Source organism: Accipiter gentilis, chromosome 31 (assembly GCF_929443795.1).
Source record: "Accipiter gentilis chromosome 31, bAccGen1.1, whole genome shotgun sequence".
Classification (NCBI taxonomy): domain Eukaryota; kingdom Metazoa; phylum Chordata; class Aves; order Accipitriformes; family Accipitridae; genus Astur; species Astur gentilis.
In genome coordinates, this window is record NC_064910.1 from 6,996,661 (window position 1) to 7,018,816 (window position 22,156).

Below are 22,156 nucleotides of genomic sequence, written 5' to 3' on the forward strand. Positions count from 1 at the left end.
AATATTTTCCGGTCCACTTTTATTTATAAGAGTTTACATTCTAGATTAGATATGCAGCATATTCTCACGGAGCAATGAAGCAGAAGTTCCAACAGCAGATCGACCTTGTCATCTGTTCTTCACAGCTAGGGCAGGGTGAGGTCTGTTAGATGTGGCTGAGAACCTTGTGAAAGGCAAAGGCTCCTGTGAGATGCATTCCTCCCCGTCTCCTATTGAACCTGTACTCCTTAAATAATTTGCACAACTGCAATGAATGTTTACAAGCATGTATTTTAAAGAATTACAAGTTTGCGTGGCCTTCCCGAAGGGGTCTACTGCCAAGAACAGGAAAGGAGCAGGATGCAAAAGCGCCTTCCCTAAACAGGGCCGCTGATGGAAAGTCAGATATACACTCAATCAAACCTTTGCCTAATTAAAACCTTGACTGGGAAACGTAGGACTTAAGAGAAGCTCCACGTCCTTACATATGAAAACAAATCCCAGGAGCATGGGACCCGATGAGGTCTGTCTGCCTTCCTTCTAGGGCTGGGGGTCTCGCCGGGCTCTGAACGAAGCTTTCCCTCACGGATTCTCCGTTTTTTTCCTAACAAACGCAGAGCTCTCGCCGCCTCTGCCTCGACGGTTTGGCGTGTGCCTGCTTTGGCAGGCCTCGCGGCGAACAATTTCGTGAAAAAAACCCCAAAACCCTCCCCGAGCCTGTGAGGCGGGCCCCGCGGCCCCCTCACCAGACGAGACGCCAGCCCGCTCCTCCCCGCTCCGCTCCTCCTCTCCGGTGGCCGGCCGTCCCCCGGGGGGGTGTCCCGGTGTCACGGGTGGGTGGCTGGGTGGGTGTCACGGGAGGGGAGGTGAGAGGGGGGCTGCGGGGCGGGCGGCGGCCGCCGGAGGGTGCTGCGGGGCGGGGCGGGAGGAGCTGCGGCAGAAGATGTCGGCGGGGCGGCGGCCGGCGCTGTGGTGGTGGTGGCTGGCGGCGCTGCTGTGGGGAGGCGCGGGGGGGTACGTGGTGGTCAGCTCGGTGTCCTGGCCGCTGCCCGAGGGGGAGGAGGCGGCGGCGGAGGATGAGCTGCATAGCTCTTCCACCGAGGAAGCGCTGCCCGCGCTGCTGGAAGAGGCGGGAGGCCTCTGGAAACAAAGCTACCCGGCCTCGGCTTACCGGGAGGACTCGGCCCTGGGCTCCGGGCCGGGGGGGGGGAGGCGGTCTGGGCAGGGGGCTGCCCCTTCCAGGATGTTCTCCTACCGACGGGAGGGCGGCGGGGCGCCGGGCCGAGCCGGGACCGCCCGCTTCCTCGCCCGCTACAACACCTGGGGCTTCGTGGCTACGCGGGCCGGGCACGGAAAGGTACGGGGCGTGTGGGGGGTGTGTGTGTGTGTGTGTGTGGAGAAACCAGTACGAACTCCTCCGGGGAGGAGAAATCCCGTTCGGAGCGCTGTGAGGGGGGAGGGACGCTGGCAAAACCACACCGGAGAGGAAGGGGAAAAGTAAAATCTTTTAAGCCGGAACCAGAGCGACGAGGTCGGGTGCGGAGAGGAGAGGGATTTCCCTCCCTTGCGGCACCCTCCTCGGGTCGGTCCGAGCCCCCTCTGCCTCCCCGGGGCTCTGGCTGTCACCCGGCGAGCGGGGGAGAGGGAGAGGGAGAGGGAGAGGGAGGAGGAGGAGGAGGAGGAGGAGGAGGAGGAAGAGCCTGCTGGGCTACCACTAAATCTGTCCGTCCCGCCGCGGGCCAGCTGTGCCAGCCTCCGGGATGGTTTCTCTGTCAGAGACATTAAGTAAAATAGCTGGGCTGCGCTGGAGAAGGGGGGTCATTGGGTTTTTTTTTTTCCCAGCTTTAAAATATTTGCCTTTTTATAATGAAAGGTTGGAATGAGACACAGCATTCAATACCGCCCGGACAAAAGAAAAAAAAAAGACAGCTTTAACTTTCTCTTGAAAGTATTCGCAGATTGATTAATTTACAGTTTAAAAACCAGACAAAGTTGGAAGCACATTCATCTTCAGAAAGCTTGGCTGAGTTAGTGGCAGTTTATGTTGTTGCGAAACACAAAGTAACAGGATAAAAAAAGATGCCATTAAATAAATATATACGTACACACAAGAGGCCTGTAATTCTACATCAGATTGTCAGAAATCCTGTTAAATCGTATGATCTTAACTCGTCTGGTTTATGCTCTCGCCAGAAACCCTCGGTGGACTTACAGCCATAATATAGTCTGCAGTTAGCTGTCTCTAGTTACAACGCAGAAGCAATACAGAAAAATCTGATTCATAATAAAATTGGGAATTGATGAGGGGGGTGTTGCTGCTCTGAATGCTGAGTTATGCTGCTTGCGATCCCAGTTCTTTTTGAGAATCCACTGTAACGTTAACCATGCATGACAGACTGAGCATTTGAGGCAATGGAAACGTGTCCTGCAATATTGCTGACAGCTACTTTTTTTTTTTTTCATTGTAACTCTTAATAATAAACAAGTATTTTTAGCTTCTAATTTATGTAGCTTCATTAAAGCATTCCTTCTAAGGAATGTTAACAAGGACCATTTATAAGCACTCTAAGCACTATATTACAATTTTAAAGGCATATAAACATTAAAAATCAGAAAGCATGCAATCCAGGTAATAACATCATCCAGGGTTTCTTATTAACTGTTCATACTTAATTTGATTTTGCTGGAAAGCATTTACTAGTTACATTGGATTAATGTATTGACTGATAATTTTACTATTTAACATCTAATTGACCATGAGCAAAGAAATATCTGAAGACATGAAAAAACAATAATTCATTAAGTATCTGTCATTGTAATTTATAATGGGATGAAAAGCATAGTAGGAGTATAAATTGTTATGGAGAACATTCATGTGTGTCACCACCGGGCAAGGACATATTTGCACGCGTTACATCCACTGTGTGTACACAGGTCAGTGTATGGGAGAAAACTTTTTGAAACTTGGCTCCTTGCTGTCCCTCCTCTGACGGCATTGATAGCATTGATTTTAATGCACTTAAACATTTTTAATTTGGTAGTTCCTTTAAGCTCAGTGGAAGAGAAAATGTTCTCTATAGTGTCATGGCCAGGACTGGAAAGAAGAAATAGAGGAGAGATCTGTTTTCGTAGAAGAATGATAGATCTAATTTAGAAGAAGGTCTGTCTCACGATGACAACTGCAAGTGGGAGACTGAGCAGTTGGGGATTACTGTCCTCTCTGCTAGTGCCCTTGAGGGAATCCCGACATTGTAAACCCCCTATGTGCAAAGATGTAACCAGTTGCTTCTTTCTATTTTGCAGATCCAAGGTATGCCCTATGGGAACTGCTTACTTCTCAGCGATGGTCCCGTCAATAACAGCACCGGAATCCCTTTTTTCTACGTGACGCCAAAGGATAACACTGTGGCAGATCTCCTGAAGAATCCTGTGGCTTCTCTGACCCTGCCAGAGGCAGATGGAAATTTCTGCAGGTAACAAGAGGTTTATCCTCCTACTACCACCTTCAGTGGGAACAGAGTCATCAGAACAAAATGCTGGGTCCCCACCTTCATATCCTGCATTTATTTTTGGCTCTCACCATCAGCTACAAGCTCCTCCTTAGGTTTGTTTTGCAGTAAGTTGCCCCAGTAAAGCATGGTAAAGAAAAGCAGAAGCGTCACTGAAGTATGTTGTAACACCAACAGCTGCAGTGGCTTTCAGCTCGCACATTAACGCACCTAAATTTTAATCTCTTATTGGCGGCGCCAGATAAAATCTAGGTGTTCAAGATCCCATTATAGGCTATGGTGATCTAGTCAATAAAGTCCATAGAATTTCAAGGGCTGTCCAAGTCGGGGTAAAGCAGACGCCCTTGCTCTGCTGAGCAGCTCTGGATGTCCTGCTGGTTGCGTTGACAGGGCTCTAGCTCTCCAGGGTCTGTAAGAGGATCTCAGCCTCCCAGTTCACAAATTACATGCTCAGGACCATGCCACTCAATCTAATTTCCACCTCTTCAGAGGGTACAATTGAGTATGATATCACAAATTTTTGGCACCTTGTAGATCATAAACAGTTGGTAAACGATTCCCACATAAAGGAAGCTGGCTCTGAGATTTACTGATCTACAGCCAGCCCCAGGTTTGTCTCTCCAGAGATAGCAGTGAGTTGACTTCTTCCTAATCATACATACAATGAATAAGTCCCAAAGCTTTACGTGTGTAAAATGTATGTATGTAAACTCGAAGATGATTCAGTTTTCCCCTCCGTGCTCGTCTCCTTGAAAAAGACGTATCTCTGCCATATGTTTGTTTGCAGTCAAACATGTGGCAAACTTGGCTGGGTCACCCTTGTGTGAAGTGTTATTTCCAAAGGCCTCTTTACGTGACGAGGTGCATGACACCGAAATTGTGTCAGACAGGACTCTGTTACCAAAGCAGATCTTACCTGATGTTCCAGAGAGAGAGAGAGAGAGAGAGAACTGGAAATTACAGGCTGCTTCAGAAAGAAATGGCATTGAAGTTTTTACCCCAACTTAAGGTCCTATTTGGGGGAGGAGAGGTTTATCTTAAGAACTGGATCCCAGATTTCCCCAGCTGGGGACTGCCCTGGGTATCGTCCCGCCTCTCAAGCCCGCTAGTTGAGAACAACACTGGAAAAAGCAGTGAATGGCAAATACAAAGCACATTAGTGTTACACTTGTCTGTATTTGCCTCCAGAATATACTGTTTTCTTAAGAGCTACATGGTGTCAAAATAACATGTTTCTTAGTCCTAAGCTGTGTGAGTGATTTCAGGCTGACATCCCGTTCCCAAGGAATGGAAATCATGGCTTCCTCTTGCAACATCAAACATCTGATAGGAACCTTCCATCGCAACATTTGTTAAGATAATTCAGCTTTGAATGCTTGAGAAGGTCAACAGAGTGGTGAAGTTAACAATGGTTCTGCTTGTTCCTTAAAATTATTTCATTAAATATTTTCAATTAATCATTTAATAAATAAATGTATCAGTTCTTTTGTAACAGGCTAACGGAGCTTATTCCTGCTTTCTAAGCTTTTTTATTCAATCAAATAGTGAGCTGAATATCTAGACCAAGTGCTTAAAAATGTATGTTAAGTCCTGTGTCCCAGCACCTACCCAATGCCCTATTTTCAGAGGCTCAAGGCTCAGAGCAGCTTCCATTGATGATAACTGCTGGTGTTGAGCGCTTCTGAAAACTACACACCCATTTAGGCACTTAAGTGTGGCCTTTCATCCTTGACTTGAAACAGCCACTCTTGAAAGTCTTTGCCTTTTATGTTTCAGCAAGGTCGCTGCCTGATTTACCTGTTTGGGAAGTGCCAATTCACCAACAAAAGAGAAATGCTGCATGATTTGTAGAAATACAAAATTCATATTCATCACAAGCCTTCGAGAATTATTTATTTGCTGGTTTTCTATTAAGTAACTATTAATTTCCAAACCAAACCACTACCCTTTTGTTCCGTGTGCCAGAAGGTGCTGCTGTTTGCCTTGCAGCCAGGGCAACCTGGATTCTGCCACCCGACTCTCTAGTCCCCTCCTGAGACTGTGCTCTCTGGTGAGAAGAGCTCTCTGGGCACCGCCAAGTTGCTAAACTTGGATTTCCAAGACAGCTTAGGCCAAACTAATTACCAGTTGACACATCCCTACTCTCCCTCCCCACCACCAGTTGCGTGGTGTCCCCCCATCCCTCTCTCCCACATCAGCTCTGGGCTTTGCCTGACCCTGAGTTGAAACATAAATGTGAAGAAAATTAACCCGATGATGAGAATAAGGTTTTCTGCCAGTCCTCCTTTTCTTTCCATGGCCACTGCTGCTCCTGGCCATGCAGTCACATCCCTCCCTTCAGCTGACCATATGGTGGGCCTATTTTAGCTCAGTAACACAGCAGAAACCTCTTCCTTTTTTTATTTTTTTCCTGGGTGAGATTTCTGCTGGGTTAGTAACTCGAGTCAGCTCCCCAAGAGCCAGAGGAGTGCAAAGGAGAGGGGAAAGGGGAAGGTGGCAAGAAAATTGGACATCCTCATTTTAGCACGTAACCATACTCTAAATGTTGAGCTTACTACTGAATTGAGTACATGGATTGAGAGTCTGATCAGTGCTCCTTGCATTATTTATTTTGTTCTTACATTCAGTTTGCTTTTCATTATTTCTGGAGTTCTCATCTGGAACAGAAGTTGGCTGGCATTAGTGCAAAGAACAAGCAATACGGAAAATGAAAAGCTGGGACATTTGTTGAGCTGCAGTTTGTGTTTTTGATGATAACTGGTAAAATGTGAGCAAGCTTTGGGGCCGTCTCGTAGCCAGGAAGCATGTGGGCACTGGGACTTTAACTTCCTTCTTTCCCTTCCCCCTGTAACCAGGGTCAGAAATTAATTTACGTTTAAAACTACCCAGGAGTGATTTTTACATTTTAAACTAGCAACATCTTAAACTGCAGCCCTACATACTATTCTACCATTACCCCACAGAAAGGGCTTCTGTGGGCAACACGACAGTAAATAAAACAATAAGCGTGTCTGGGTCCTGCTGCCAGTGCTTGGGGTGACCTGTCCCAGCACTGCCTGCAGCACTGGATCCAGTGCTGGATGCAAATAGCATGCAGCATTCTTAGTGCAGAGCTTTATGTGGTGGCTCAGGTTTTGTATAGCAGGTTTCTTCTTCCTCTTCTTTACTCTCACTATAGTGAGATCAGATCCTGTTAGCATTAAAATGGTGTCTGTGAGGTTTTGCAAAGGAAAGTGTCATTTATAGATGGTTTTAATACCAGAAGTTCTCTTGGTCAAGAGCATCATGAATTGTTTTGGCTTCAAAATAATTATACAAAATAGCTAAATGAATAACGTTCTCCATGAGAAAGTTCATGTCCTTGTATGCCAGCGATGTATTTGTAGCTTGTTTTCATGTGGAATTTTATTAGAAATTCATTACTAACCTACTCTGAGTTGCAAGAATTAAAATAAATGTGAAAGCTGGTCGATCCCTGTAGTCAATGCTCCTGGGAGTGTTTGGCACTCTCCTGAAAAATGCTTCTGACCTATTGCAAGCAAAAGAAATCTTTGGCCTTTAGAAAGAAAACATAGCTGACATTTCAATAGTCTTCTTGTATCTAATGAGTATCAAGTGACTTGTGTGCATGTGCATCAGTTTGATATTAAATTTATTTAGTAGTGAATTTCATTTGGTTTGTTTCAGAACAGACTCAAGTTCCAAACTTTGACAATAAATATTTTCACTTTCAGGGATGTGAGGAATAGAGAGTGACCTTTTTGGTGCTCGAGCCTTAATATTTAATCAGCTGGAGAGAAAATTTGAAAAGCCTGAACTAATAAGAGAAATAACATTTAATAATGAAAAAAAGAGAGCTGCGATGCATCTGAATAGACACTAATTGCAAGACATTATAATGTTGCAGTTACAGTCTGGAGTCCTCCTCTCTGACCTAGAGATTGCCATTTCCCAGAGGAGACAGGCTGCACTGCTCTGAGAAGGCTCGCTGATGGCCAGGCTACAGAAAGCGTTCGTTAGTAACTACACTGCATCCTATCTGAAGGCTGATAAATGGGTAATAGAGGCAAGAGAAATTAAATGGTTCAGGGCTATAAATAGACTAAGCTGGCATGTCTGTGCCACAGACAAGCTGAAAAGATTGAGTCCCATTCTTATAGCTTTCAGAGGGAGAGAGACCGAGCCTGACATTAAAGAATAGAGCAGCTATTGTTCTAAACGCATTTCCCAACACACAGGCGGCTCAGAGGATCTCCCTTTCCAAGTAAGCTCCTGGGCCTGCCTCATTACAGCTGCAGTCTGGAAAACAGGCAATTAATTTTAAACGTGTGTCGCCTCCTTGACATCAGGTTCAGCACACTCGTAGGGACCAACTGCAGCTTTCTTAGAGCAGGAGCAGTTACACGGCTGCCATGAACTGGTTTTCACACAAGGGAAAAAAGAAAGAAAGAAAAGCAATGGACTTTGGGGTCAGTCCATGTGTTTGTTTTCCTTTGCTATTAGTTTGGAGGATGGTTTCCTAAACTCTGCATTGAAAAGGCTGACGGGAAGCGCTGAGCATCTCCAGTGCTTCTGTATGCCACCAGGCCATGGGAAGAGGAGAGTGATTCGGTGGGTTGAGGTCCCTTCCGCGTGGTGGATCGGCAGCGCGCATAAACTGCCGACTTCATTCCGGGGCGATCCTGAGAGATGATAAGCCTGCCATGGGTGGCAGACACAACTTTTGAGGTGTTATTTGGCCATCCAACATATAGCTGCCTCCGGGTTTGTAGAGTCACCGTCTGTTAATATGAGGAGGAATATAACAAAGGACTTTGGCACTGCACCTTCACATGAAGAGAAATGATGCATGCAGAAGACAAAGGCTGAATCCAGACATCTCTCACTTTTTGAGATCCACCTCCTGGTTCTGTTGCACAGACACATTTCTCGTTCTGGTATTTATATTGGCTCTTTTTAGTCATATGCAAATAATTATGTCAGTAGCTGTTCCTGAAAAATCTGTATTTAAAAAATCAGGAAGATACCAAATTAGAAAGCCAAATATGAAACCTACTATCATCATGACCCAATGCACACAATATAGCTCTAAATTACTATTTTTTTTCCTGTATTCTTAAATAACCAACTTCCCAAAACCCCTGTCTAGCAAACTAGTATATGTTTCTCTGACTCTGTTTACAGAAATAGTTGATGCTCTGATTCATTTTTTTCCCCTGTGAATTGTCTGTGGTGAAACTATATAAAAGTTTCCTGTCTGAAACACAGAGTTCAGCTAAAGAAATGAGGTGTGATTGTCAATGAAGATAGACTGACTTCACTTAACAAATTCTAATTAAAACATTCTAGGAAGGATCATCATCTAGAAGAGTGAAATGATTTAAAACACGAAAACAGGTATACTATGGATACACTCTCACTTGGATGCAGGAGAGCCATTATACCAATATTCTTTAGCTCCCAAGCCTGACTTCAGACTCAGAACAGAAGACTGCTTTTCCAAAAGCAAAAGCAAAGATGTCTTTTAACTATTTTTACTGGCTCTCAAACACAACTGATAAAGAAATTCTTGTCAAAATCAGAGCAGGGCAGGGCAAAACTGCCCAGCCGTATCCAGCTGAAGGCCAGCAACAGCTTTTCAGATTATGAAATTGCTTTCAGCAGAGATTTTGTGTGACGTTCATGCCATGCAGATTAGCAGCACCAATACATTCTTTCTGCTTCAGAGACTCTGGTAGTTAGTGGTGAGCAAATGAAAGGTAGGAGGAGGATAACTTGCTTTTCAAAATTAATCACATTTATGAATCAAAATGATAAGCACTTTACAATACTTCTCTGAGGACATAGCATTTCCTCCCTTCCTTTCTGTAGATTTCAGGGGACAAAAAATCCTATGATGTATTGTATATACTAGAAAATAACTCTGAGTCTTCACCTCGTGCCCAGTTTGGGGCTAGGCGAAAAGGAGCCCTGCGCAGGGTGACAGGGTGCCTACCTGGTGTCCGTGGGAGGTGACAGGGACGAGCTGCTCCAGCAGCCAGTCCCCACGTCCTAATTGCATGGCTTTGTACGGCTGCTGCTGCCGCTAGAGCAGAGGTCAGGATGTGTGGAGGCAGTCATTGCCCCTATGCCACACCTGAGCTGCGTGCTCTAAAGAAGAAACAAAATGTAGGAAAACTGTTCGCTGGGGCTTTCTTCTTGGCTTGCTGGCTTATCCTTTTCTGCAATAGGAGAAAGCTCTTTTCCCAACTTCTTTTCTCTTCCATTCTGCTCAAGAAGTAGAGGGGCAGAAGCAGTGCTTTCTCACAGGGCAGGGAGAACGGTGTTCAGGGGAGATGGGAAGGATTTATGGATCCTGACAGGGAGGATGGAGGGTCCTGTTTCCTCAGGGGGCTGGAGGAGAAGATGGCAGCTCCTCTGTGGGAAAAGGAGGCTGGGGAAAAAGAAGAAGAAGAAGAGAGAGATTCCCTTCCACAGACCCCTGCTTCCTCCCCCAGGCCCTGGAGCGTTACTGAACCCTCCTGCCTCCCTCCTACCAATTCCTTCTTGGAGACATCTGGCTTTCGTTCCCAAGTGCCTCCCAAACTCCCATTTTTGCCTTTACTGCTGATCTGTGCCAGATCTGCTTCACCTCACTAACGGACTGTAGAGGCTGAGAATGAACATAATACTCAGGGGTACTTTTGGTCAGAAACCAGGAGATAGAGCATCATCAGTCAAAGGAGAGTTCTCAACTGCAAAAGAGAATCCTAACAAAGTCCCAACACCATCATCTTGTGTGCCAATATAACCGCATCGGCCTGAACTATGAGTTCATCAGATCTGGACTTGGCTAGTTGTTGTATAGGAACCTTCTAATTAAAATCCAAGAGATGGCTAATGTAGTAAACAATTTAATGAGTCGGTGGCACTCCTTACCCTGAACCACACTTGAACCATGACCCAGAAAAGTGCAGAAGTGGTATGCAGTAAAATAAGTGGGACGTGTTCATCAGCAGTGCGCTCCACAGCATTGCATCGCTGTTGGGAAACGTATTTCACTTGGACAGAGACTTCTCCTTAAGCTCAGTAAAGCTGGCACCTTTGTACATGAATGCAGCTCACGCTCTCATCTCACGTGCTTGGAAGAGACAACTGCCTGGACTGGGTCAAACTCTGCATACCTAGTTTGCTCACTCTAAGCAGAGGAACAGAGACAATCAATTCTTCTCTCTTCACAAATCAGATGAATAATTAAGATGATCTCTCTTAATGCACTGTGTTCTTAGAAAATGCATAAACTGAATCTTCTTCCATTTTAATCTGGCTCCCCTCAATTTCTGCAACAAGGTGTATGTATTTTAAATAAGCACATGCACACAAAAAAACCCAAAAACATGTTCCCTATTGCTTGGTCTCCTTCACAGTTCCCTGCTTTCTCTTCCCCTCAGTTCATATTTTATCCTAGCCTTCATGAAATCCTCTCCAGGGAGACAGAGGACCTGATTCTGGTAAAGACAGGGCCTGAGAATCCACCTCAGTTTCCTTGACAGAGGGACAGTGTCACCAGCATGCCTTCCCTCCCCCGGCTCTGCCTCCCCCTCGCCCCCAGTCAGCAGCACACAAATGTTATATAAAGCCACTCCGCTGCACCTCCTTGTTCTTGTGCCAACAAAGATAAAAGGAACCCAAGGACTGAGAGCTGAGTATGTGTTTATTTATACAGAAGGCAAGAAGTGACTAGTGAATGCGTGACTAGACCTCTACAGATGTGAGGGAGGAATATTTTAGTAAATATACGTATTTATCCCTGGTATCTCTGTATTATCTTTAGATTATTATCTTTATTATCTTTAAAATATGAGATATATCCCTGGCTATATCCCTTTCCTTCTAGGAAGCAAAGCCTGCATTTACATTAGTTGCAGTGGTCACACCACTGAAAATTCAAGACCTGTTCCCAGTGGAATTAGAGGTGGTAGCTCTAAGTTTAGTGATTTTTGATGGTTTAAAGAGTATAAAAGTAATCACACATTATTAGGGAACTACTATGCCAAAACCGATGCAGAAACAGATTTACTTCAGCATATGAACGGCTCCTTTGATAAAGAAAATACCAGTGCTAATGTAAGATTAGAATACAAGGTTCCTATTCTGAAACAGAAAACCTACGGTAAGAGGCAGTGCTAAAAGCAAAGCCAACAAGGCAGTAACACAGCGTACTGAACTCAAATGTATCATTGTCCTGTTCAGCTCTTCCAAAACTCCATCTAACATAATCTCAACATTATTTGTCTGCCTCATTTCCCAAAAAAACAAGCTGACCCTCCAGTATATTATTCCAATGTGCAAAATTCAGTTTGAAAACCTTTTACTGGGAAGATAGTATTGTGTGTGTCAGTGTAACACCGTGACTCACGAGAACATACATAAAACTGCAAACAGAAGAAGGAGCCAGGGAAAAAAAATGAAATAAAACTATTCCAGATATGGATGTACAGTGTGTGGGGTTTGTTGTCAGGCAAATATGTGGAGAGCAGTTTTTCCTGTAAATCGGGGAAGAGTCACATCTGACACTAGTCCTATCAGGCAAAACCATCTCAGCAAAGGCAAGGCAGGATTCACTGCTTAACCACAGCAACGTCAGGTCTATTGCCTACTCAAAATCAGCGAGTACACTTTTAGAATAAACATATACTTGCACAAAAAGATCAAATAATTGTAATTTCAGAAGGTGTCGGACCAAAATCTCTCACTGCTCCTGATCACGCCCAAATCTATCGCCTTGATCCACTCTGTGAAATGCAGACATCCTTTAATAACAATTCCTTTCTAATTCATCTCTGAAAGTATTTAACAACATCTTGCCTAGGAGCTATACCCAAGAAAGGCACTTGCAAATATGCCTGCTCTTCCTGGCTCTTCAGTTGTTTCATGATACTGTTCGGCCATAGAGGAAATGGTTTCATAAGCACAGATACACGGTATTAGTTTAAAGCAATATTCTGAACTGAAATTTTGCTAGTGAGAAGTCCCTTCCCTTCTGTATTTTTAAGAATCATAAAGTTAATTATATAAACATAGGTAGAGGGTGTTGATACAGTATTGAGATGAAGCACAAAAGATAACAATAGATCAGGAGATCACTTCAAATGGACTTCAGGACTCTGCTACCCAGGGCCAACACTCGGAGGAATGTGAATCCGCACTGCCCCGGCTGCTGGACATGCAGGTCCTCAGCTGAAACCCTTTGTCTGTGGGATTCCTCTCTCTGCAGCTATATACGCTGTATTTGCTTATATTTATTTGTGTTTTGGTGGGTGAGCTTCTCCTTGGGCCATGGGCACTGAACAGCCACACAACACCTGAAGCCTTCGCAAAAGAAATGCCAGGAACTACAGGTGTCCCCAGGGCATGGAGCTGTGCTGCTTAGGGATAGAATGCTCCCAGGGCACTGTAGACCAGCTGGGAAACACCATCTTCAGCATGCAGCAGGAGTTAGCGTTGAGGATCTACAGTGTGCCAAGGTGACCAGGTAGACAAGTTTATATGCTGAATATACACTGATAGAAAGAAACCCAGTGCCAGGGCAGGGAATGCAGATTTTCAGGTGCTCAGAACACCACCCATTTATTACTTCAAAATTAAAAAAAAAAAAAAAGTACTAGAGAAAATCAGACCATTATTTATTGATGTGAACAGAAAGTTTGAGCTTGATCTTTGGCAGCTGTCCTTCCTCCCATGCAGAAAGCGTGGTGGAAGAAAAAGAGTAGGAGTGGAGTTTGTCCAGAGGTCATTAAGCTGAATACCCCCTTCAGACAACTGCTGCTCCAGACCGAACAGGATGCTGAAAAAAACATCCCAGAGATGATGTGACTGCAAATGGCTCTTTGGAGCTCAGGCTACAGACAGTGCCAAGTGCTTACTGGGCATAGCTGAATATCAATCAGCCCACTACACTTCCTTACGTATCTCTGTTCATGGCCCTATCTATAAAAGCAGATACTTTATCCAGTGAGCTACACAATCTTTCATAACCATCTGTGGGGAATCTGCAGGTGTTAAATTAGCTGCAGGAGGATGCCCATATGTTTCCTGCATGCAATAGACACATATTGAGAATTAGAACAAACAAAAAAAAAAAAAGCCATTGCAGATTGCACACAGCTAAGGCTAAAGGGCTCAAGCCAAGATCTTTAAGTAAAATCACACACAGATGAGATTTAATTTACTGTGACTTGCTGCTTCCAATTAAAACACAGAAGAAGAAATACAGTCTTCATTTCCTGATGTAGTTTTTCAGGCTTATGTTCTTATGTGGGGAGACAGTCCTGTTGAGATGCTGAGCAGACTCAAACTGCTAGCAATGGGACTTGGGGCTGCTCAGCACTTGCCAGGATCCGGCCTTTGCAGTCACTTCATACAGCTTTTTTTTTGCGACTGGTCAATTGACTTATGATTTATATCCTTGTACTGTATATGTCATGGTCAGCAATTGCCCCACAGCTACTAATGGGAGTTATTTATTATTACTGTATAGAAAGAGCCAAAAAGCAACAAGTGCCTTCCTTGTCTTGGTCTGAGGGATGAAGGCAGTGGGATAATTTTTTTTAATAGATCTTACTTGTCTCTTTGATGTCAAGCAGTTGAAAAATGGGTAAAAATGAACAAGGACTGAGTTTCTATGATAGGCACAAGGAAAAGACCTTAGGTTTTATGCACAACTACACGTATGCATGCTTATTTTGTAGGCATAGGCACAGACTAACCATCTCGCTAGTTCTTTTCTGAATCCTGAATTTAGGTCTGTACATATATCTGGGAAAACTGCCATTTTCACATTTTTTACAATCTAAGATACATTCATCTAGTTTTTGAGAGCATAAATTAAGATTAAGCAAATATCTACAGCAGAGATCTGCTTCAGGTGAGTATTCCTTCAAGAGCCCCCCCCAGATGTTATAGCTGGGTGCAGAAAAGACCTGCAAGGAGTTCGTATTTCTCCAAAACCCTTAACAAAGAAACCAAGCTATTACACGTGAGCATTTTTCTTTGTGCACAGAAAAAATGTAATCGATCCGGAGGATCCAAGGTGCGCCAGGCTGACTCTCACGGGACAGATGGTCACGGTCCCTCCGGAGGAAGTGGAATTTGCCAAGCAAGCAATGTTTTCCAGGTCTGTATGTAACAGGCACGTAGTAGAGTGCAACCCGCAGGTTTGAGACAAATATACGGATGTGGCTGTTTGGTACGGAAAATCTGAGAAGTAACAAGCCTGATCTTTACTTTGGGGCCACGAAGCATGTTGGCTCCTGTGTGGCTTGGAACGACAGGCAGAGCTGTGCAACCTCCTTTTGACTCTTGAGGTAATGAAATATGGAAATGCAATTAGTCAATATTGGACTCCGGTAAAGCACATGGTTTATAATCGGGGGATTATGAAAATATTTCACCTGGCTCTGAGGAGAGATTCTGTAAATCCAGGGTGTATTTGTTACCTTTAATGGTTCCTCCCCACCTTAGGACAGGTAATGCTCTTCAGCCACAGCCCCCTACTCAGAGACAGAGCAGAGCTCTGCTGCCTTTGGGCTTACACCTATTTGCAAGGTGGAGCTTACAGGTTCTATTACCTCTCCTGACGTACCAAGACAACTGCTACCAAAGCCGTAATACTTAACGAACAGTCTCCTTTGAACAGATGCAAGCACAACCCAGACACATACACCCCCCAGCAGTGCCCTCATGCCCTCCTGTGGGTCTTCAGAATAACAAGCGTGAAAAGCCCAAACCTTAGCTGGGGCACATGCCTCCCATGCAGGCTGCTGGGGATGGTCCTCCAGGCGTACCCTGCCTGGTCAATCCAATACTGCTGGGAAACTGGGATGAGCTGGGATCCAAAACAGCCCAGAGGCGATATTCTCTCTGGCCTGCTGGAAGGGGTTAGGGTGGGATCCTCTCAGTGGGTGTCCCATCAATAGCAAAAATGGGACCAGGGATAGACGGGGGCTATATTGGCATACAAGCCTTTTTTACAAACTACAGAAATCAGATGCCTACGCCAGCTGGAGTCCACCAGCACCTCGGCAGCAGCTGCTCCACCATCAGGGAGCAAAACCCAGACCGACGTGAGGGCTGCTGGGGCTCACCCCATCCAACGCTGGCAGCAGCTGGAGCCACTTCCCAATGCCACAGTCGTGGGTGCTCAAAGGAACAACTCAGAAAACAGTGGGAAACCCCAGCTCAACCCAACCAACCACCTCCTCTGCAGGGTCTACTGCAGGGGCAGAGGGGGACCGGGCCAACCCTGTCCTCACCTGCACCGCTTCCCCCTGTGCTCCCATGAACGCTGCCGCTCGAGCTGTCATATCCGCTCCGTCCGCTGCTGCTGAGCATCCCACGGCATCCTCTGCAGAGGCACCCGCGGGGGCTTGGGGACCAGACATCACTACCCAATATTGCTGGCAGGGAGGGTCTCTTTGAGCTAGCTGTAAAGGCAAACCCAAGAAACGAGACAAATAGAGGAGGAGAAGGCTCTAGCAGGCAACAGCTCAAGGATGCTGTGCTCTGCCTGCTAGCCAGGTTTATCAGCTCTCCTGCCGTACCGCAACAACTGCTACCAAGGACGTAGTAGTTTCAGAACACCGTTTCCCTTGAAAAGATGCAAGCACAACCCTGACACACCTTCAGAGAATCTCCTCTAGCTGTTTTTGACTTACTTGCAGACCAAACAGCATCTGCCTTTAGAGACGGGGTTCTGCAGCAGGGGAAGGTAGTGTTCGCTGGCTGCTTTCGCTGCAGTTCTTGCCAGACTGGGGTGTAGAAGATCATAAACCTTACTGCAAAGGAGGGCAAAAAAGACAAATGGCGGTGGTTCTCAGATCTCAGGTTTCACTCTGGCGGAGCACACTAGGCTGAAGTAAAAAAGCAGACGATGCATATGCTTTGGCACATCTTTTAATTATTTTTTCTTTGTCCTTCCAGGCACCCGGTGGTAAGAAAGTGGCCTCGTAGCTATGAGTGGTTCTTCATGAAAATGAACATTGAGCACATCTGGCTTCAAAGCTGGTATGGAGAAGTTTCTGCCATTGCAGTAGAAGAGTATTTAAAAGCAGTTCCAAGTAAAGGATGATTGAATGGGCTTCCAGATAGAGATCTTCCGAGTTTTCTTTCCAAACACTTTAAAAATTTCATGCTGGATGGTTACTTTACAGTGATTTTTTTTTTCCCCCCCCAAAGGCTTCAAAATAGCCCTGTCTCACATGGAGCAGAATGAAAATAAACCAACACAGACTTTCAAATTACAAAGAAGAAGAGGATACTAGCCCTAACCTGCAATGTACAAACTTGTCATTTCAAACAGGCAATGCATCATCTTAAATGCTGCTTAAAAATGCTTTGTATTTGTTTGTTTTGACTTCTATTGCTGTGCACCCACAGGGAAACTACTGTATGTGCTAAATATAATGTTCTGATTTACAGAAAAAGCAAATTGCCTACTCAGAACCTTCTATGCATTGTGGAGGTATTACTGCTGCTTGGTCTCCCTTGATTTGTAAGTACTCTAAGAGAAACTTAATAGCTGCAAATTTAGATATTTAAGTTTTAAAAAAATATTTTGCTAAAGCTGCCCTTGTTTGCTAACTTGTATTTTTACATGTGCTTTTCTCTAATTAGATAATTTGATATTTCACTTGAAAATTGAGTAGAAATTCTCTCTTTTAGTATAAAAAAAATGCAAGCAGCTCAAACAACATGGCTCCAATATAACTTGTCTCTCACTGACACAAAGCTGGTTAAACACCTTAAGGGCCAAAACCAAATCAGCCCCCCAAGGATTATCCTAATACAAGTATAAACATTCTCATAAGAAGAATTTAAGTAAATGTTCTCAGCTAGCCAGTTCCTGTTATGAGACAGGAAAAGTATTTTTAATAGCCTGTAGTCCTGATTTTTTTGCATCTCTTCTCCAGCCACCACTTTATTTTTAACTCATTTGTGCAACTGATGTTTGTAAACCATCACTAACTCATCTAGGGGTGGAGCCAGTCCCTTAACTCTGTTCCCTCACCAAGTTTTAAAGGGCTTGTTCATGCATTTATTTTTTAAAAAAATCCTAAAGATAGGTAGATATTTCAGGCCATGAAAAACTCATTTTCTTGGTGTGGAAAATGCAAACTTTGTTGCAAACACATTATGAATAGCCATCTTGTGATAATACCAAAGGAATTCAAAGGTATTTTATTCACCTTCAGCCCTTTCTTTAGAGGTCCTGGTAAACTTATTCCACAGTTCCTAAGGGTATCACAGGAAAAAAAGGTCCCATGGCTAACCAGCCAAGTCATTACACAGTTTGCAAATTATACGGCTGTTCTCCCTGTTACATTAAGAAAGAGACACGTTGAGATGGGGTTTCTGTGCCTGTGGGGAAGGTCTTCCAGCAGCCCTGGGAGGGCACCGGAGCTCTGGACGCCAGCCCATACCACGGCTGGGCTGAGGAGGAGCCTGGGTCCCTGGGCAAGTGACCTGAGCTTGTACAGGTTAATCCCCAGGCAGAGCTCAGCCACAGCTGTGTGAGCTATGACCAGATGGAAGCCAATTAAGTGTAGCTGAGCTTATTTTGGTTCAGGCAGGGCGAGAGGGAGTCATTCCTGGAGCAGAGCTGGGCACTGTGCTGGTTTAACTACCAGGGGCCACTTAGTTCTTTGGTGAGTTCAAGGCTCTGGGCATCACTACTGTTCCTGATATTCTGTAAGAATTGAAGACAAATTCAGGGGAAAACTTTGTTTAGACGCTCGCTAAGCTTTTTTTTCCTTCTTGTTTCATTGCCAGAGACTCTGTCAGCAGTGCAGATCTTTTGCAGAGGTAATTACAGAAAAGGAGGAAGTGTCCTGCTTGAATCTATTTCCTTTTTTTCTTTTTTCTTGGCAGGTGAACAGCATTTTCCCATTTGAGTTTGCCCCCGAATCTTGCACTGTGTAGTACTGAAGCAAAACAGTCCATCCAGGACAGATTCATAGAATACCATCAAGTGAAATCCTCCTCGATTCATATCGTTTTGCCATGGAGGTCTTTGTCCACTGTGGATCTGATACTTTGCCCATTAGGATTAATGGGACTTTTAAAACTGAGTTCAACAGGCAGAGTACTAGATCCTGTAAGGGACTCTCTACAGATCTAATGTTTCTGTGCAACTTTAATTGCATGTTTCATTATCCCAGTTCACTACTATTCACAGAGAAACCTGAACTGCCTATTCTCTCCCCTGCCCTTAAACACACACACAGAGATTAAGCACATCTAGTGACCAGCTTAATGTTTAAACAAGCTGAAGAAGAGAGGAAGAATTTTAGAAATGCTGCTGTTGTTATACTCTCAATTTCACTTACATCCTTAGACAGCCTGGTAACAGTGACATGGTCCTATGTCCTATCCGTTACCTTATTAACACTCTTGCCTTAAAGCAGTAAGGGGTTGTATCAACCATGTTCAGTAGAGCTTTAACTGTTTAAGAAGTTAGTGTGCCCTAAGAAAGGTTTTGAATTTACAATACCTTACTTGCTATAGGCCGTCTCCCTGCACACCTAGATTAATTGGAGTAGCTTCTATGTTGTAAATTGACACATTCATCAAGAAGCTTTGCTGTATGGCCCTGCTGTGAGGCTCTTGACAGAACCTCAAAACATGAAATGGTGAGGGCATGTAAAGTGACAAAAGGGGCTTCATGAAGAAGTGCAGTCTTAAATCACCTGTTCTCATTTCATGCTTCCTTCTCCCAAGGAATAGCTACCATAAAAGTCCATGAAGGTCTGTAGAAATTCATCAAAAACATGACCTGCAGGTTTTGACTGGAATTTTCTGGAGCGAAAGAAGGGGAGGCGGTAGTAGTTTGCTTAATTGGTCTTTAAATTATTAATTATATACTACTTCCAATTTTTCTTTAAATTGACAAATGTCTCAAGTGATATTGTTCATCACGTGGTAAGTGATGTTTGTTAAAAGCTTTTAACCCAAAGAGTCTTATTGAGATAGCACAATAAAATCATAGTTCCCTGAGACTGTAAACATTCCGATCTTGCTTCAGTTCAAGTCAATAGCAAAAATCCTATTTATTTGTTGTGCTTTAAGTATTAGATCAAATAAACATTTTTATAAAAGGTCGTGATAAGCACTTAGGAATTTATGAAGCATTTCCACTAGCTGATATGTAATTTATTTCCATGTGTTCTGTATTTATTTCTGTAGCTTCCTCCAAAAAGCTTGTTGTGCAACATGTATTATTTAAAACTTTGACTGTGGTTTTGCAATATTTAAGAGATGCATTTAGTCATGTCTGTATACTTGCTGAAAAAAGGAAGACAAAGTTCTAAACTGGGGTTCTCACTTGTTGCTAATTTGTGCAAACGTAATGCATGTACAGGATTTAAGCACAGCTAGTTTGGACTACTGTTCTTATTTAACCAAAGAATGCTCTGTCCCTGATGAAATTTTCATCACTTTGGTGGATGAAATGCAACCTGTCTCGTTTCTGGATGTGTATTGCAATTTGCAATGTATTTTGATTCCTAAAGATACCGAATGTTGTTAACAAAATGCCTATCGAGAAGAAATGCAAATAAAAGAAATTGCAAAGTAGAAACTGCAGTTAGAATATTCTTGAGTCTGCAGTACAGCATTAGCCAGAGTAACTGACCTTTTGCTGACAGCCATTATAATTTCTATCTGATCCGAACATCGGCTCTTTTTTCCAGCTTTCTTGAACCAAGCTAATTTCTCTCAAAATATTTCTGGGAATTGAGACTCAGATCTGCCTTGGTACAGCCTTGCTTTTCTCTGGGGAGAAAAGTCTAGCCAAGCACCTTTTATCTTTCCTTTGTCTTCTCATTACTGTAAGCTTTGCTTTCACTGTGGCAGCTAAATGTCACTCTTGACGACATTTGCTGTTCTTTTCTGCACGTGGGGACTGAGCACTCACCTCTCAGTTGTGCATTAATGGCATTTTGGAAGTTTCCTCAGTGCTGTTTCTTCCCTTGCCAGCCTTGCTCTTACAAGTTCTTGGTACAGCTTGTTCTGCGCAGTCCACTTTCCTCCAGCACGTTTTCTTCAGCCAAGGCTGACAATTTACCTTTTCATCTTGCTTCCCCGCACCATCTCCTTTCAACAAAATTCAAGCTCTCCCACTAAAATTCTCACTTTGTATCCAATAAAGGTTGTAGGAAAGAGCCCGTGTTTCCTATTTACACCTTACAGTCTTTGTCTTGCCACTGGTTGAACTGCATTTGCTGTGAGGACCGTGACAACAGTTTCCTAACCTCTACAAATCACAGTCGGCATCAGTTTCCTATTCCCAGTGACTCCATATTCTTCAAAGAACATTTCCTGCAGCTGTTCTTCTCCTTTGTACTGACTCTTTTTACTTTTATCCTGTTTCCGGAGTGATATCTGTTCTGATTACACTAAGTGTCTTTCACTTTTTTACCGAAAAATTCTCATTTGAAGAACATTTTTGGACTCACTAAAGTACTGTCACTTTTTTTGATCCGCTTTTTGCCAAACACTGAATTTGTGCTCCTACTGAATTGTCTGTCACCTGCTGTCCTTCAACAAGGCTCACCCTATAGCTGCCTCTATTCTGCCTCCACCTCAACGCGCCTTCTCCCATCTAGCACACTCCTGCTCCTCTGTTGCCTTATCCTCTTTTTCCTTATTTTTTCTTCATAAACTCTAGTTTTTCCATGTTTTTCCCTCAACTTCCAATTCCTTCTCCACACGTTATATTGTCTGCTCAGTCTTCGCCGTCTTCTTGATTTTGCTACTTTAATATTGTTCTCACAATGCTCAGTGCCTTTGGAGAGAGTCCTAACACTGCCAAGTATTTTGAGAGAATGCTAAAGAGTTACTTTAAAAAAAATACTTTGGGTTTGAAGTTATTTATTTGTTTGTTTATTTAATCACTGACTCTGGAACAGAATTGGGAACATACTGGCCTTGGTGCTGACACAGAGTAGGGCAGTTCACTGAGCTCATGGCTTTCATCCCATGACACCTTAGGCACAAACTATTCCAGGCTCTACAAGACCCTGTCTGCGTCAGCAGTCACAACATGCAATCATGATTAGGAAGGACATTACCTAGGTTTGACAACCTTGTTTGATGACATAGGTAGCAACATATGATCACACAGCTGTTGACTTCTGAAGGAAAAATGGGCGTATGAGACCATTCAAAAAAAGACACGTAGCTGGTGAAAATACGCGATCCATTTCAGAAGCTGGAAAAAGGTACAGACGTTTTGTGTGAAAAAATAGGTAAGACTTTAAACGTGTTTATTTAAGAGGAGGTATGTATCGGATATTTGCATTTAATGGAAAACGAATCCACGAAGCGAACATGTTTCCTCAGCCCCTTTATCCCTTATTTCAGCCCATTTTTCTCCATTTTTTTATTCACGTGGTATTGACCCACTCACCATTTTTTCCTCCTTCTGGACCGAGCTCCCCTCAGCACAACAGCCCAGGCGCCTTCTCCACCCGAACCCCAGCGGCTCTGCTCCCTTTCCCCAGCGCTGCCGTACCCCACACCGTCCCCGGCTGGCTCCCGACCCCCCCCTCCTCCCGTCCCGGCCTTGCTCCCGGCACCCCAGCCGCCTTCCACTCGGGAGAAGACCGAGCTGTGCCCGGGGAGGGGTGGTG

At 44.2% G+C, this 22,156-nt stretch overlaps 1 protein-coding gene across 2 annotated transcripts; it reads left to right on the plus strand.

The window, feature by feature from the left end:
* Positions 1-922: 922 nt before the first annotated feature.
* CREG2 (cellular repressor of E1A stimulated genes 2) lies at positions 923-20,103 on the plus strand. 2 transcript variants are annotated; one of them, XR_007510196.1, is made up of 5 exons: positions 923-1,336; positions 3,283-3,452; positions 14,530-14,643; positions 16,449-17,019; positions 18,396-20,103. XR_007510196.1 is itself a non-coding variant. In XM_049834324.1 (4 exons), exons 1-4 carry the CDS (start codon positions 923-925, stop codon positions 16,594-16,596), a joined length of 846 nt encoding a protein of 281 aa, XP_049690281.1. In that variant the 3' UTR covers positions 16,597-20,103. The 2 variants fall into 2 exon arrangements, 1 of the variants encoding a protein (XP_049690281.1); XM_049834324.1 differs by having other exon boundaries at positions 16,449-20,103.
* Positions 20,104-22,156: the final 2,053 nt, after the last annotated feature.